The sequence below is a fragment of the Psammomys obesus genome, unplaced genomic scaffold (genome assembly GCF_907164565.1).
Source record: "Psammomys obesus unplaced genomic scaffold, mPsaObe1.curated_primary_1811, whole genome shotgun sequence".
NCBI classification, from domain to species: domain Eukaryota; kingdom Metazoa; phylum Chordata; class Mammalia; order Rodentia; family Muridae; genus Psammomys; species Psammomys obesus.
Genome location: NW_026590681.1, coordinates 966,234 through 984,039, shown reverse-complemented (window position 1 = coordinate 984,039; position 17,806 = coordinate 966,234). Strand labels below are relative to the sequence as shown.

The 17,806-nt window shown below is 46.3% G+C and overlaps 1 protein-coding gene across 4 annotated transcripts in view; it reads right to left on the bottom strand.

Moving 5' to 3' along the window:
* Nucleotides 1–17,806, bottom strand: part of Nav2 (neuron navigator 2) — a 343,708-nt gene that overhangs the window by 169,584 nt on the left and 156,318 nt on the right. For 3 of the 4 annotated variants that reach the window (XM_055608367.1, XM_055608368.1, XM_055608369.1), the window contains one exon: nt 9,526–9,692. In XM_055608367.1, coding sequence (XP_055464342.1) covers nt 9,526–9,692 — 167 coding nt within the window. Of the gene's footprint in view, nt 1–9,525; nt 9,693–16,434; nt 16,504–17,806 lie in introns of all 4 variants that reach the window. The other variant, XM_055608371.1, reaches the window with a different exon arrangement.

Below are 17,806 nucleotides of genomic sequence, written 5' to 3'. Positions count from 1 at the left end.
GCTAGCTCCCACAGTCTCCTCTCTAACTTCCTATTCCTGAGGCTGTGAAGATGCTCTGTGAGAAGGAAACACACTTCTGCTGGAGGATTGAGGTGAAGTGTCTTAGATTTGACTAAGGGATTACAGGGGTGACATGGCCTGGCATGGGGTAACATGGATGAAAATCCTTGTCCTGGTACACACATCTTGTGTGGACAAGTCACGCCCATCACACTGACCATACCGATTTTGATCTTGAAGCAGATGGATTTAACATGATACAAAGCCATCCTGGCCCCTGAGAAAGTCTGTGCCCGAGATCAGGCTGTCTAACACATGAAGGACAGGACAGAATACGGGCATCTCCAGTGCTCAGAAATCTTCAAAGCAGAGACTGGTTTCTTCCCTATAAGGACTAAAATGACTTGCTCTCTGCAGGCTGGGATTTGCTTGATAAATGATGCCCCCTACAGTAAGTATGTGAAATGGGCATTTGAGTGCTGAACCTAGGCTATCTGGCATTAGAAAAGGACAGAAAAACCAATCCACATGTTAGGGGCTCATGCATATAATCTCAACAAGTAGCCATGATTTCTTTTTTCTCTGTGACAATGTTCGTCTCTAAAGCCATGATGATGGCTGCAGAGCAAGCACTTAGCCAGTTCACAACTTATCTGAATTTATGAGACAAATCATCCCAGTCAGAATGGGGGAAACTCAACGCAAATGTCACTGGGGGAAGTTTCGCACATTTTCTTTCTTTTCTTTTCTTTTCTTTCTTTCTTTCTTTCTTTCTTTCTTTCTTTCTTTCTTTCTTTCTTTCTTTTCTTTCCTCCCTCCCTCCCTCCCTCCCTCCCTCCCTCCTTCCTTCCTTCCTTCCTTCCTTGGAATAGAAACAATGTCTAGAGTGTAAGTGGCACCATTAAGGCTAAAGCGTATTTTGGGGATGGATGGGTGCCTTCTCAGGAGATGGGGCCTAAGGAAAGGTCATAAACTATGGGTGATACCTGTGACATTATCCAAATGACAAAAGTATTTCCTGCACAATCATATAGACTCTACCCTGAGATAATCAGCTCACAGGTTTACAAACATCATCAAGGACGTCTGCTGAAACCTAACATAGAGCAGCCAGAACAGGGCTTATCTGGCCTGCCAGAACACCAATAGGGGCCAGAGAACTCCCCCACCAAAAGATTCATCCGTCCAACTGGGAGAAGACAGATATGAAAGTCCTTTATTTATTTCTTAATATGGAGCCAAAAATTGTTTTCTGTAACTTTTGTTGTGTATGTGTGTGTATAAGATCAAACCCAGGGTCTTAGGAATACTGGGCAAGCAGTCCACCACTGAGCTGCCTTCGAAGCCATTCCTGTAACGCTTTAGTTTTATTTCCTATGGCAGGAGAGAAGGAAACACCAGCATAGGGCATAGATCTTCATTTCAGCAGGAGAACTGGCTGGCTTTTTTCAATTAGCCCATGTTCTAAAACATCTTAGCTCCTAACCATTGTGTGAGAAAATGAGTAAACATAGTAAAGAGGACCCTGCAAACCTTGCTGCTCTCATCCTGATGAAGGTCCCCAGTCCAGAAACACACATTTGTTTGTGGCATCTAAATTTTTGTAGAAAAGTAATTAGCACATCATTCTTTAATTTTTTTACTTGTCTCTCACACTAGGAGGGCAGGGCTGGCACCCCTCCTTCACGCTTTAGTATCAGTGACTGGGCTGATGCTCAATCCTGAAAAGACTTGGACAAATGACCTTAGACACATCCCAGGATATGAAGGGTAGGATGGGTGCCTGTGTGATCAAGAGTAGACTGATTTGCCTCATTTGGTATTAGTCACTTAGTAAAAACAAATAAATCTAGCATAACTTTCTTAGAGTAAAAACATACTAGTGTTTTCAAAGATCTCCTTCCTTAGGGTTAATCCTAAGGGGGAGTGAGTGACAGCCTCAAGGAGGAGGGGCTTAGCTCAGGCCCTCAGTCAGTTCCTTATCACTATACACAGAGTTTTCCATCCAGGCCACTGGGATCTTACTGAACATACTTAGACATTCTTTGGTCTATAGTCACTCTCCCAAGTGGAGGAAAGAAAGGAGGAAAGCCATACCTGGATAGGATCATATAGCCAACTTGCAAGTCTTTACATTTCTAACAGGGTTCCTTAACTCAATGGTTAAGAGCACTGGCTGCTCTTCTAGAGCACACAGGTTTGATTCTCAGAACCCACAAAGGAGCTCACAACCATCTGTAATTCATTTCTAAGGGATCTGATGCCCTCTTCTAGTCTCTGCAAACACAAAGGAATAAAAGTGGTACACAGATTTACTATGTGTGGGCAAAAATACGCATACATATAAGGCAAAAAAAAATGATTTAATAAAAGGTAAAATCAAGGAAAAAAAATTGTTAGGCAAAGAGATAAGGCGTAATACAGGACTCAGCCAGGAGAGGGCAGCAGAGGCACACTGTCTTGGGCTACCCAGTTGTCAAGACGGTTGTGGGATTTTTGTTTTTGTTTTCCCTCCAAAGCCTTGCTTTTCCCAAACTGAGTCACTATAGGCTGAGGATCTTGCAATCCAGTTTTCAGTTGCAGAAAATGTTAGGATTCTCCAATCACAGCAAAGGCAACAGGCTCAGGGCACAGAGAGACCTGCTTCACCTCAGGAGAATTAGGCAGGCCATGGCTCTGATGCTCAAGCCTGCATTACCATCCACAAAGCTCAGAGCCTCCCAACTGCAAAAATAGGCATTGGCACTGCTGAAAAACCCGACAGGAGCTCCTCAGACACCATGTGAACCATGTCCTTGGTGTCTCGGTGCTGACCGTTGTGTGGAACGGCCACATTTGCATATGGGCTTACCACCGAAGAGGCTACTGTAACCAGGAGACAGGCATTCTTGCTGTGACCCCTGAAGTACAGCTGGATCCCTCCCACACCAGCTGCACACTGGCATTCTAAAGAAGGGCTTACACAGTGAGGGTGTAAGCTGGAGCAGGGAAATGGTATCTTGTCTGATAGGTTGGTTTCAGCCCCAGGAAGTCGATCAAGTGCATTCCTGAGAAGCTCATCATGAAGTACTGGCTATGGCTGAACCAGAGGGCCACCGCTCAGTAGCTCTTCTTCCCTGTGACTACTCTTCCCTGTCACACTGGAATTGTGAAGATGAGCCTTACATGCTCATGTAAAGGTTCATTCCATTTACCCCAAAATAAAATTTACCTTTAAATGCAGATGAATACTGTCAAAAACATAACAGCAGAAATATGTTTTTAAGGACTATTTAAATAAGTGGAATAAGCCCGGTGCTGCAGATCAAACTTCGTAAGCCTGAGTAACAGCACTCACAGATGCCTACGCCTGATGAGTTTACGATGAAACTGAACTCATGTGCATGTGGATGCTTTCTGACTGACAAACAGGAGGAGGAGCACTGGAATCATCACGTGCAGATCAGATGCACAGCATTCCCAGTGCAGACGAGATCTCCAGCCCAAGTAAGGGATCAAAACCCATCCCCTTCTTCTCTATGAGCTCAGCCAGAACAAGAAAAAAGGAAAACATAACAACTTGAAGACTTGCAAGGTAAAAACCACAAGACCAAAGCTGGCTTTGAAGTCCTTGGCAATCATGATGTCTAGCTATCTAAAGTGCTGGCTCTGAAAATGAATTTAAATATAGTTATGACAAAGTGGATATGAGATTTGCATGGTTCCCCATGTTGAGCTCCTGGTACATGCCAGGCTTGAGTTGGGGTCTCACTACCTCCCTCCCTCCCTTAACAATAAGTCATCAAACAGTTGCTAAGAGGCACACAGCACTTAGAAAATGGCATTTCTTGTGATATGTATCTAAGAAGATGAGAATAAGGAGAGCAAGGGCTTTCCATCTTTATGTCAAATATAAACTCGGACACCTGTATCAGAAGGGCAATGTTTATGAAGTCCAGCATCTACATTTGCATAGTCACCTTGAAAGCGGACAGACCGATCGTCCATGATCATACCTTGAGACACAAGCCATCTCTCCCAGTAATCTAGATGTGTGCATGCATATGTGGGTGTACTTATGCATATGTGTATGTATGTGTCTGTGCATGTGTGTGTATATGTGTGTTTGTACGTATGTTTATGTGTATGTAGTGTGTGTGTGTGTGCATGTGTATGCACATAACAAAAAAAGAAAGGAGACTATAAAGAGGAGGGAGGGGAAGAAGAGAAGTTAATGGGATGTCCTATGGCAGGTAAAGCTGGGGGAGGGGAGTGGAAAGAGGCGGACATGGTACAGGGGAAAGCAGTGGGGTAGTTGAATAAAAATCAGTACACAGGGGCTGGAGAGGTAGCTCGGAAGTTAAGAGCACTGACTGCTTTTACAGAGGACCCGGGTTGTATTTCCAATATCCACATGGTGGCTTACAACCCTCTGTAATTACAGTCCTAGGGGACCCAACTCCCTCTCCTGGCTTCCTTGGCACTGCACACATGTGGCGTATAGGCATACATGCAGGCGGAACACCCACACACACAAAATAAAAATAATGTTAAAAAAATCAGTGCACTGATGTACATGTACGAAAATGTTACAATGAAGCTCATTTCTTTTAAGTTTTTATTTTACCATTTTAATTATGTGTATATGGGTGTCTGTGTCTGTGTGGGTATATATACATGTGAGTGTGAATTCATGTGAAGTCTAGAAGGTGCTGGATCCCTTGGAGCTGGAGTTACAGGCAATTCTGAGCTGCCTCACGTGGGTGCTAGAAACTGAACTTGGGTTCTAAAAGAACACCGGCACTCATAAGCATTAATGAGCTGTCCTTCCAGTCCCCACCTGCTTCCAAAAATTCAGTCACCAAAACATTCAACTTAACTCTCACACATAAAGAGTGAGACAAGTCAGTGGCGAGCAACCTCTGTTTCTAAGGATGATTCACGGGAGGTGAACTTGCAGAGCCCTTTACTACAAAATGCAAACTGAATAATTTGGTCCTATGGGGAAATATTCCCTATTGTTACAACTCAGGCTATCTACTGTAGTTAACAAAAGAGCCATTGAAAAATTAGGCATTTGAGAAGTAGTGACAAAGGCTGCCCTTTGCCAGTTGGTGACTCCATGTGTCCCACAGGCCACAGCTGCCCAGCACTGACGTCATGGAAGGTTTGGTCTCTATGTCCAGTCTCCTTCCTTAATCTTTCTCCCTCATTCTGACATTGTCCAGGGCTCCCAAGCCAAAGCATAATTAAAAAATAATAATTGGGTTGAGGAGATGGCTCGGTGGGTAAAAGCGCTCACTGTGCCAGCACGAGGACCTGAGCTCAGGCCGCCAAAACCCAGGTAAAGCCAGAGGCAATAGCATGGGCCTGTAATCCTAGTGTCCCGGCAGTGAGATGGTAGGTAGAGACACAGGAGAACCCCTGGAAGCTTGTTGGCCAGCTTGCAAGGAGCAAGAGACCCTATCTCAAACAAGGAGGGAGGGGAAGGACAACCTGAGGTTGTCTCCTTACCTCCAGATGAAGGCTATGATTGATTTGTGTGCACATGCACACACACATTCATGCGGTGGGCGGAGAGAGGGGATGGGAAGGGAGAGAGAGAGAGAGGCAGACAGAGAGAGAACCAATAATCTAGAGTTTTGAATTTATCAAGGCTACCTAGCCTAGATCATGGACCAGTCAATCACTGTGACAGCCACCCATGTGGACTCTCTTCTCACTGGAACCATGTGGACGCCTTGCATGGACTACATCAGCACAGACAGTTCTGGAGTGGTGAGCCTCCGTGTGTATAGGGGACTTTCCATCCATTCAGTTAGACCCTGTCCATAAATTGTTGAGGACCAAAGAAAGCTATGGTGTGAGGTCAAGTCATATGAAGAAACCTTATGGCAAGACCCACAGCCACCCTGTCCTACTGGTGAAAGGCAACTGATAATGGGCAGTACTCTGGGTTTCTAGTGCCAGCTAAGTGACAATGTCAACTAACTCCAACTATGAGGAAATGGCAGCAGACCTTTCACTCAAATGTCTACCACCGACGGAGAGGTGACTGGGACACAGAATTTGGATTGGGCTAGGAAAAAACAAAACCAAACAAAACACAAGCAGAACACTATGTATGTAACTTCCTGAGGGTCTGCTGGTGCCTCTTCACTGAGCAACAAGCTGAGTCTCTGAGAAGTGGGGAGACTTGCTGTTTCGAGAGCTGCAGCTCTGACACTGTGGCTTGTGGGCCAGTCCTGATGGAGTCCTGGGCATACCCAGATGGCTGGTGCCTGCTCTAGCAAAACCCACCCCAATGGAGAAGCATTTGGGGGAGCTTGCCGGCATCTACAATGGCTGTGTACATCCCTCTGAGTCCAGAGGCACCAGGATGGCCTGCAATGGTCTCCAAAGGTGATCTGGAGTAGATACCCTGGTGACAGCTACCTATAGGCAGCTTATACCCCTAGCCAGAATTCAAGTTTAGTTGTCAAAGTATTTGCCTTGTCTTTAGCAGGAGGCCAAAATTTTTCCACAGACAGCTGTGGTCTGACCTCTGAGATGCATGGCTTCTCAACTGGCCATCTTTCCCCCTTCCAGGGCCCTGTGAGGACACTGAGGACACTGAGTATGGAAGCCTATTCTGGTCTATCCGCACATAGAGTTCTTTCCCCAGACAACTTTCTGGAGCATACTTTAAGTGCAACAGTGGTCCCTGGAGCATACTGAAGCTCGTCTTCTAAGACCTCCCTCTCTCCCATAATGGACTGCAGCCCAGAGACCACAGTAATTTTTCAGATGCTTCCCAGAAATGACACTTGTCCTCTGCTCTCCCTGGCAGAGGATATCCTCTTTCTCTTCTGATCAAAGCTCCAGAATGACCAATGAGCCCTACCCATCACTGTGGCCTTCATGGACAGGTCCATTACAGAACTCAAGTTTAATGCAAAAGCAAACCCAGCAGATCCGTTCTCAGATCAACAACCAGTGCAACACTAGGGAAAATATTTTAGAGCAACCCAGTCCTTCCTGAGTGCCTGTCCTAGCACCAGGGGAAAGCAATGCAGATGGAATCACTCACAATCCCCTCCAAAGCAGCCTTGGTTATGTCTGCTTTGTGCTCAAGACTCAAGCACCTCTGCTACAGAACACATGGGAACCACGCCTCTCTATGTGCCTCCGTGAAGCAACATCTTAGCTCCTGAGTTCCCACAACAAGCCTGATGCTAGTCCTGTCCCAGTCTATGTTCATGGTCACAAGCAAACGAAAGAGGGGTCATCATATTCTCCTCTGCAGGACTTAGATTACCAGATTCATTCCATCTAGACTCGTGATGTCACGTCACAGTGCTGGTGCACTGCCCAACATGGGTAAATATTCTACAGTCCTGTCTCCTAATCACTGACTCAGAGCTGTCACCACTCTTAACCAATCAACCCAGTGCAAGTCAGACATGACAAAATGCTAGAGGACATTAACCGTGTCTCCCGACAAGAAGAGCAGAGCAAAGGGGTGATGCAGCTGACAAGAGACCAGAGGAGGAAACCCCCCCCCCAGAAGCAGTGTGGTCCTCACATTAGAGGTCCAATGACAAGGACAGTTGAGCAACTCGTGTAGTTCACAGCTCTTCAGAGACCTCACAGGCAGAAGAGAAAGGGAGGTTGCAAGTTTTAGTCTCAAACCCAACTAAAAAAGAGTTCTGTTGATGATAGTCACATCAATATTGATGATGTAGGTCAGATTTACCTAATGGCTTTATTAGTTCAGCATGTTAAAACAGTTTTCCTTGTTCCAAAATACATGCCCCTCCCGCAGCAACATCCCCCCCCCCCGCCTCTGCATCGGTGGCAAGTTTTCGAACCTTTTTTTTTTTTTAACATCCTTTTCAAAGTCAGATTAAATGAAGCTGTGACACAGGGGGAACTAAAAAGAAAATAGCTTTTTCTTACTGAGGTAAAACCCAAAGCATTCCTATATGTATGTGCTGTATTTATATGACTGCACTGTGAAAGTTCTGGAAGGGTATTACAGTTTTGGTTTATACTGGTGCTTGTTAAGAAATATAAAAGAGAGCTTTTTAAAATGTGTGTTCTTGTACCATTTTGCAAACAGATGTGAGTTTTCTATTCCAAGCACAAATTTATGAGTTTTTTTCAATTGTTTTACTTATGTGTATGTTTGTATGTCTGTCTGTATCTGGGTGTGTGCATGTAAGTACAAGTGAAGAGGCCAGAAGAGAGAGTCAGATGCCCTGGAGCTAGAGTTACAGGTGATTATGTACTGCCCAACTTGTGTGCTAGGATTGGATCCTCTGCAAAAACAGCATCCACTGCTCCAACTCCTTCAAGCACAATTTTATAAAGAATACCACTTAGGCCTGGTGAAGTAAAGAGAAGAAGACGTGAGGGGTGTAGCTCAGTGATACATTTGTCTAGCCTGACAAGGTTTGATTGGGTTTGATTCTCAGCACCACAAAAGTGTAACAAACAGGCCAAAAAACTATATAGGTTAAACAAAAGCCTTGATTTTGGATGAGACAGAAACAAAGAGAGAAACAATATACCCTGGATAAGACTTTAGTACTGGTTTCACGGTTCCTTGGTTGAAAAATCTGTCAGCCTCATAAAAATAAAAATATCTCCCCTACTCTGAAGGGGAATGTAATCATTAGTCAGCCCTCAAGGGAATCAGGCTCCATGGCTCAAGGGTCTCCGGTTTGGGGAGTAGATAAGATGGGACTAAATTCACGTACAATATGAGGGTTGCCCAGGCTCCTGAGCAACTTCAGGGACTGAGGGGCAGCATGCTTGTATCTCAAGAGGATGGGGTGACATGGTCAGCGTATGCTCCAGGGTACCTCCATGTCATCACAGGAAATGCTTCTGAGATACCTGGGTTCTACCCTCTCTGCTTGCTGGGCAGAGAGGCAGGGCTTCTCTTCCATTGAAGACTCATGTAACCCGCCTTAGTTTCCTGAACAAGCAAAGGTTTGCTTTACTCCCTTCCATGGAGGTCTTCCACAGGGCCACTCACCTTGTTTTTAACTCCATCCTAAAAACTCAGACAGTCAAATACCATTATAGCACCACAACCCAGTGCTTCACAACCGAGTGCTTCCCTTTAGCTGACCCACACTGCTGACTTTTTCACAGGAAAAGCTCCCATATTCCTAATGCTTTCTCATCTTTCTGATGGGTCCCAAGGCATGCCCCAAGAAACCTGTCTTTCTCCCAAACCCTTCTTCTGCGTAGCATATACTCTATGAAAATTTAATCTCAAATTTCAAATGCCATTTTGTTTCTAATCTGTAGCCAAGTGTTTCACTGGCCATGAGCAAATAAATGACTTTCTCTGGCTGGCTAGCTGCCTGGCTGTGAATCAGCAGTGCTTCCCCGCTGTGTTAACGCCACCGATAACAATCTTCTTGCTAAGCATGTGTGTGTTTGTACCACAGTTCTCCATCCTGTTTGCCAGCTTGGTCTTGACTCCACCCAAAAGAACCAGACATGTCTGCTATGGAGACAAACTGATGGAGGACTCCGGAGACAATGACTCACCTTTTTCGTGGTTACTTGGTGGTGGGGGTGGGGGTGGAGAGGCGGCAGGTTTGGACTTGTCATAGTTGTTAAAGCTCTGGCTCCGTCGGTTGTTGGCGGCAGTTGACCCTCCGCGCGTTTTGGCCTCGCTGCCTGCAGCGGCCACTCTTGCGGTGGGACCTGGAAGTCTAAAATGTAGAAGCCAAAGAGTAAGGCAGTCAGTCTTAGAAGTACAGCGGTGTCCCAGAAAGGACTGCAACCATGCAGGAGATCAACAACAAGAAACCCAACAAACTCAGGCACTGGGTCTGTGGAGAAGGACAGTCAAAAAACTGGTGGAATACAGCAAACACTAAGGCTCATAATGGCCCCTGGAAACCCCAATGGCAAAATGGGAATGCAATTCCTTTGAGTAAGAAGAAAATTTGAAGGAAAATCCTTAAGAATAAAGTTGCTGATGAGAAATATAAAACCCATCCTCCTTATCCTCTGAGACAGGTGTTCTTACTTTTCAAGATGAGCAAACCACAACATCCCTGATTCCATCCAGCATAGAGCATAATGGCTTAACCCTGAATTATATTTCCCACGTGCACTGTGTTGGAAATAGTGTTTGCCATAACCCAGGGGTGTAGGCATTAAGACAAGGATTTAGTTTATAACGGTAAGAAAGCAAAGTGCTACCACTCAAACCCACCACATCTGCAGTGCAAACCTGAGGCCTGGCTGCCAGCGCTCGTCTGGCTAGACACTTTCCTTCAACACCTGACAACCTGTCTCTGTGGCATCCCTTTGAGGCCGAGACTCAGCTTCTCTCTACAGTCAACCTACAAAGTCATGAGTCTATCTGTAAAAACAGCAGGATTCAGTTAGTCTAAAGACAAATACACACTTTCCCTTTAAATAAAACCTCGTTTTGGGTGGTTCTGAAAGTAAAGCTGCCAGATTTCTTTGTAGTGTGTCTAGAGATGTCAAGGAGTATTCCCTGGAGAGGGAAGGGGAAGGACCCTTCAGATCAGAATTTTGGTTCTGGGACTTACTAAGCAGGCTGTTTCCAATAATTAAAGTTGAAAGATGAATACATGATGACACATTTAGTTGCATCTTTCAGTCAAAACCCACTGAGCCGTGTTTAAAAGCAACTGGAGTCTCTGCTGACCAGCACTAGACCCAATGATAAGCCTGAATTTTCAACTCATAAAGCTTTCAGCCTTCTCTTTCCATGTGCTTCGGCAAGCACCAAAGAAGCCTAGTGTCTGGAAGCATTTTAGATGTAAGCAGCAAATGCTTTAAACTTTTTCTTGTTGGCTCAGCAAGAAAGATGGTTGCAGAGCGCACAGAGAACATGAGCTGGTGTGAGAGGACTGTAAAACTGATCCAGTTAAAAAGCTGGCAGGATCTGGACTAGGAGCTGGGAGAGGTGCAGGGGGTGGCTGTTCCCTAGCCAGCCACAGCTGAGTCCTGAAGGCATTGCTTCCTGCTGTGCGAGGAGCATTCACCCTCTGTGATTTTGCCACCTCTGCTTTCACTCCCACAAAGACAGAACTGGTACAAATCTCCAGCAGTTCCAGCATCAGGAGGGGGGTGGGGGTCAGCACAACTGGTCAAGGAGATCCAGCGATGGGACCTTAGTGTCACTTGGATCTGCTTCTGCTGCAGTATCCTGAAAATCCTCCATGTTAGGTGACGTGGCTTCACATCCACTGCTAGAACAGGCACACACAGCGCTCTTGCGTTGGCTGCAGATGTCTTTATCCCCACATATAGGACTGGCTGGAGGAAGGTTACAGACTTGTTCCAAGATAATGTCACAGCGGAGGTTTTTCGTGATGCAGGCTTCCACGGGGGGGGGGGGGGGTTGAAAAGAGCAGGGAAGCACAAAGCGGCAAGGTGGACAAGACAAAATCCTTTCAGAGTGTCTAGAGAGGCTCCACTGTGCTTACCCAGGGCTGGACCACAGGAGACTTTTAGGACAGCACAAAAGCCAGCCATGTAAGCACAGGATAGGTTTGCTCTGGGGGGCAGTGTGGTGTAACGGACAGAAAGCAAGCTTTCCCACCCACAGCATTCTGAGCCAGCCTCACATCTGACATTCATATTCCTCATCTATAACTTTGGAATAATAGCTAACCAATGGATGGCTGTACATTTGAAATGGGACTTGATACCTAGTTTGTTGCAATTACTTGCTACCACTGAGTTCTCCTCTCATCCTCCCTGCTTGGCACTGATTTGTAAGGAGCTGGACATCATCATAAAGGGAACACACTATGGTACAAAAAAAGAATCAGATGAAGGAAGTAGATGGACCTACGCACTGAGAAGAGATGGGGACAGAAAGCAGTATCTGCGATCAGTATTTTCAAAGAGGCAAGATAGCTATTGTCAAACAGGGATCTTTTTCTTGTTAAAGAACATTACATAAGAGAAACCATTTTGTCTGTGATGGAAAACTTCACTTGGTAGCCTCACATTAGTGAAATATCTTCATTTGGGACTGAGAAGAACAGTTCCAGATTCCTCATGGCAGCCATGGCTCAATGTTCCTCTGATGCTTGAAATGATTGCTCTGAAGTCCAACCATCTGAAGACTCTAGCAAAAGCCACATTTACTGCTAGTTTTATGTCAACTTGATACAGCCTACAGTCAGTTGAGAGATGGGAGCCTCAAGTGATAAAGTGGCTCATAATATTAGCAGGTAAGTCTATAGGGTATTTTCCTAATTAGCAATTGATGGGGAAGGGTGGTGACACAACTTTTGAGCTGGTAGTCCTGAGTTCTCTAAGAGAGCAGGCTGAGCAAGCCACGATGAACAAGCCAGTAAGCAGCACTCCTCCATTGTTTTTGCATCAGCTCCTGCTTCCAGGTCCCTGCTCTGTTTTGAGTTCCTGTCCTGACTTCCTCCAATGATGTGAAAGTATAAGACATATAAACCCTTCCCTCCTCAACTTGCTTTTAGTTATGGTGCTATCCACAACAACAGTAACACTAACTAAGACACCATGTCATATACAAAGACCAGAGATGAATAAGTAAGAAAGAAGAACTTTGGTTCTTCTTGGTTTCGTGAGGAAACCAAGGCACACCTTGGAATAGTGTATCAATGTACAACTGAATTAGTTCAAAATAAGTTTGTTTCTTTTTTTTTTAAATAAATTTCAGTATAAAATTTTAAGTGCAGGATTTCAAAGTCAAAGGCAATCATAGTGTCCCAGGTAGGATGATCACCGGAGGGCACTCTGCTTGGCTGCAGGAAGTCGGGCTAGTCTGCATAGTCCTCCCCCGATCCGAGGAGCCGGCTGATCCCAGCTTGCATCTAGGTGATGTGTGTGTGGATGCAAAGTGGCAATTCGTAGAAAGGAAATGATGAGTTTCAAGGTCAGAGATGGTCTAAAGAGAGCCCAGAGCAAGATCCAGATCTGGCATGTGGAAGGGGAATGTGGATATAGGCTTAGAAGGGAAAGCACGCTGCACACGGTGAGGGCATGCAGAAACTTCCGAGGTGAAGCCACGCACGGTGGCTCTAGATTCTAGATACTCAGGAGGAAGGCCTTTTTGACCTACAGAGTATGTTCCAGGCAAGTCAAAACAACTCAGTGAGATCTAAAAAGGTCTAAGGATCTGGCTCAGTGGCAGGACGTGTTTGCCTCGTATGCAATGCAGACCACAGTGTAACTAGACACGGTGGCTCACACCTATCACCTACGCTGATGAGGCTGAGACAGGTAGACTGCCCTGATTCAATGCCGTTCTGGGCTACAAAACAAGACCCTGTCTCAGAGACGAAGAGCACTAAAAGAGGGTGGAGGAAAGAGCTGGAGTGCGATAGTTCTTGAGGGATAGAGTGGAGGGAACCAGCCAGGGGAAGTGAACAAGACCGGAGGAGGGAAGATCTGTGGTCATGCTAGGAGCTTGGACTGTGTCCTAGCCCTCAGGACTGAAGCATTAATTAAGACAGAGCTGGAGCTAAAAATAAGAGTATGTCTTCTTCCCCAGTGACACAAACCCATGGCCTCACGCAGGCTTGCGGCCTCTGGCTAAACACCCTGCAGTTCATTACTGTTAACATCCTTGTGTATCACGGGAACTTGGATCAACCCCAGCCTGGAAGCATGTGCTGTCAGTCACATCAGAATCTGCCTTGCTGTAGCGCTGTGTCTGACCCATAGAAACAGCGGCGGGTGGCATGGCAGATGCTGCCCACCACACAGCCTCACTGAAGCAAGGCAGCAGGAGGCAGACAGGCAGATTTGCCCCATGCCACTCACAGCACCAAGAGGCCCCAAGAAGCTCTGCAGGTAGAACTTCACTACTGATGATCATTCCATATCCAGCTTCAAATCGACAGGAGGCACAGATGGGTTTCTCCAAACATATGTGGTACTTTGAAAAAATTAAATGCAAGGGAGGTGCTCTGAGAAGGCAGAAGACAAGTCTTGGTTCTTTGAGAGCCATGGTAATTTCTCCAGAGTGTGCAGAACACCAAGCAGGGGACTGAACTCATTCCTGGCATGGAACCTACAACCGAGGCCCCATGACTCTGCTCCACGCGCTGTACGTGCTGATGGGAAGAGAGCAGCTCTTCTCTCCCAAACCACTTCAAAGGCTGGGAGTAGAGGGGTGCCCCTCCCAGGAAGCATGGCAGCTTGTGTGCACATGCTGGGGTGGGGAGCCCAGGATCAGAGATGCTTTCTTGCCAGACAAGATGATTAAATGCTAAATCTCTCATTTCCAGGGCATCTGCTTTTCGGCAGCTAGGCAGAGGCCTGGCTCTCCCACTAATCTGATTCCACTCCCTAAGACATAATCCACTCTGCCTGTTTGCCTTACCTGGCCTCGCTCAACGCAGAAGCCAATATCTCCATGGATCTTGAACTTAGTGTGTACTAGTGATATTCCAGAGCTGCTGGGAAATCCCCAGGACACAGTATGTGAAACAAGGTAGACACAAACACACACTCCTAAAGATAAGATCATTTATCAAGTCATGCTAAGTGGCGACTACACCTTCCTGTCACCATGCCTTTCTGCCTCCTGTAGGCAGAACATGGTGAACTGACTGTGTGGGGGTGCCAGAAATGCATGAGGTCCGCATTCAAGGATAAGGCTTCTCACTCTGCTGAAGATCTCTGGTGTCCATCAAGGTACTTGGTTCTGGCAGGAATCCAATCAGTGTTTACACTGCACCAAAAGAGCTGTGGTTCTGGGGGCAGGTGGCCTACTCGTCCAGAAGGTGCAGGTGTCTCTTCTGTCAACTAGAGTAAGCGGTGCTGTACTTAATGATGCTTCATCAGCCTCAGTCCCGATCAGGATGGTGCTAGGGGGTAGGATCCAGAAGTGGGGCGCCCAGGAGCATGAGTCCATTCCTTTGCTGGCCTCAACACAGAGAAAGAACACTCAAAAGACACACTGACGATGGATGTGACGACTCTAAAGGAAGCCAGACCTTAGCTGAGGGTGAAGCTAGGAGCTCTGTTCCTTGTACAGGCTCAGGGTGGGGTAGTTGTTCCCTCGCCTTCAGTTCCTCACTCTTGCTGCCTCCTTTGAGGCATGTGCTTCTGCTAGACAGTTTCCCAGCCAAGCTCCTGTCCTCTTATCTCTTGGGGCACGGCGCTGGGTCTTGTGGGAACAGACACAGGTTCCTCCAGGCTCCCTCCTTCCTTTCATGTGTATACACATTCGCATGGGGTTCGGATTCAGTGGGGTCATTGTACCAGAGAAGGGGCATCTGCTCCTGCTGTGGCCTCCCCTCCTTCACCAGGGAAAGCAGCCAACATGTGCATGCTGTGCACCGAGGCACGGCGCTCTGCAGCTTCTCCCTCACCACTCAGGTCGCTCCCAGGCTGGGTGTTGCTTCGTACAAGTTTTTCCGAAAAAGAAATTGAAAGGTTACTAGAGTCTAGTGGAGGGGACAGCTGGCGGCTGTACATGGATGAGACGAAGGGCCAGTTTTTCCTCACCTTCAAGAGGCAGCTCCTTGGGAAGTAAACACTGCACTGGTCATGAGGGGGCTGATTGCCCAGTGCAGTTTCTCTCAGGGCCACGGGGCAGAGGAAAGGAAAAGGGACAGTGGCTGAAGCAGTAGGTTTGAACAACTACACAACAGCGGAATGCAAAAGAAGGAAACGGTGGGCACGGCCTAAGGGTTCTGGTGAAAACATCTTGGGTTCTTTCCCATCTTCTGTGTAGCCTGGGGGCAACGATCACACTTGTGAAATTTTAGCTTCGCTGTCTGTAAAATGGGGCTATGAACATGATCTACCTCCTTGCTTTATGGATGCTGTAAGGATGAAATAGGACTGTAGATGTAATGGGGGTTTCCCACACCAGATGCAGGCATCCATCTCAGGGTTCTGGGAAGGATGCCTGCAGACTATTGCATTTCCCCCTCAAGAAACTGAGGCAACCTTCCCGTGGTATGCAGGAGAATCCAAAGATAATGACAAGACAAGACAGCCTTCTGTTCTGAATTCACATTTTAGAACTCAGCTCACAAGGAAACCTACCCCAATTAGTAACTGAGCAACAATGACCATAGCCAAAGCACGGCACACAGAAAGGAGATGCAGATTAGGGCTGGGATGAAGCAGGAAGCAAGTACATTCATCATAAAGTCGCCATATAACTACCTGGAAACTCACCTCTTCCTTTGAGTGGGATTCTTGTGATGAGGTGAAATCAATACGGTGAAAAACATCCATTCTGAGCCAGCCACACACAAAGTTTCTCACGCACACATACATACAACTCCCATCCAGGCCGCTCTCAGAACTCCTCAAGCTAAATCATTAGCCAAGCATATTTGGGTTTGGGTAACTGGAGCCATGGAGCAGGGAGGGGAATCAAAGGGGAACTCAGCCAGCGAGGAGGCAACGGGAAGAGTGGGCTGGGTTTACACCATGCTTTGTAGGACACAGAGGACTGCTAACCTAGAGATCTTTTTCTGACCCAGAGTGAAGCGGATGATTTTGCTCTGAGATGAGTCCTTGGATGAGGCACTGCAGGGCAGGAAGGAAAAGAGTAGAACAGATGAGTGAAGAGAGACACGTTAGACACGGCAAGAGAAAGTCCCTGGGCTTGTCCTCTGCATATTTCTTCCCACTAAACCTGGTGCCCTCCAGGTTTATCCTCAGTGATCTGACATATTTACAATGTGAAAAAATTACAACCAAGATTACCTACAACCCAGACTTGTGATCTCAGCTGCTCAGGAGGCTGAGGCAGGAGGAGAGGAGGTGCCCTTTGTTACTTCTCCATTGCGCTAAAGATACTCCACCACAGATGGCATGTTCAAGATTTGCCTGGCTACAGCATGAGTTCAGGGTAAGCCCTGGCAACTTACTGAGACCTTGTTTTAAAACAAGAAGTAAGAAGAAAGCTGGAGCCATGGCTCAGTCACTGAGCACTTGTCTAACATGCACAAGGCCGAGGTTTAATCCCAAAGACTGTAAAACAAAAGATTTGCCTCAGGACTTTTATGTTGTGGATGCCTCCCCAGCCATACCATCCTAAGTATCTTTTCTGCCTTTGCTCAGCTACAGGCTTTCTTTATATTTTGTTTGGGTTGATCTTCGGCAACAGGGTCTCACAATATAGCTCAGGCTGTTCTGAGAGTCGCTTTCACTTTACGGTTTGGGCTGGCCTAGAATTTGTGGCAATCCTCTTGTCTCAGCTCCTCCTTCTGGTCTCTGTACCTCTCTAATGCACTGCAATGCTTGAAGTAGGAGCCATGTATAATTCCTGAAGCAATGCTCTGCAAAGTACTGATGTGCATATTTCACAGGTTTGTTCACTGGGGTATAAAGTCAAATGCCCGATAAATGTGCACATATGAAAACTCTCGGACAGATCTGATAATCAATTTATAGTTATTTGTGCCATTTATCTTTCTAATGCCTTTTTAGAGGAAGGTTAGGGCACTAGGGACAGCAAGCTCTCTACCAAAGAGCTGTCTCCTAGCCTCACACAGTTATCATTCTGACATCCATTTTTCTTGTACTACATTAACAGAAAAACCTGGTTAAGAAGTGCCGTTCTCAGGAAGTGAAGGGAGAGAGATGAGAATGGTGAGGAAAAATGAAATTGAGCCATTTTCGGCTGTTTCTTAAATAACAGAATATGGATTGCATTTAATGTAGACAGAAATGGAAAGATATGAAAAGTTTAGAAAATATGCTCCTCCCAGAGATTCTATACTGTAGGAAACTTCACGTCGTGAACTATGGGTCAAGTGCCCAGTCACGATGCAGACTGTAAGGTGGTGAGGCTCTCCATGTTGTCTGACAACTTTATGCCAGTGTC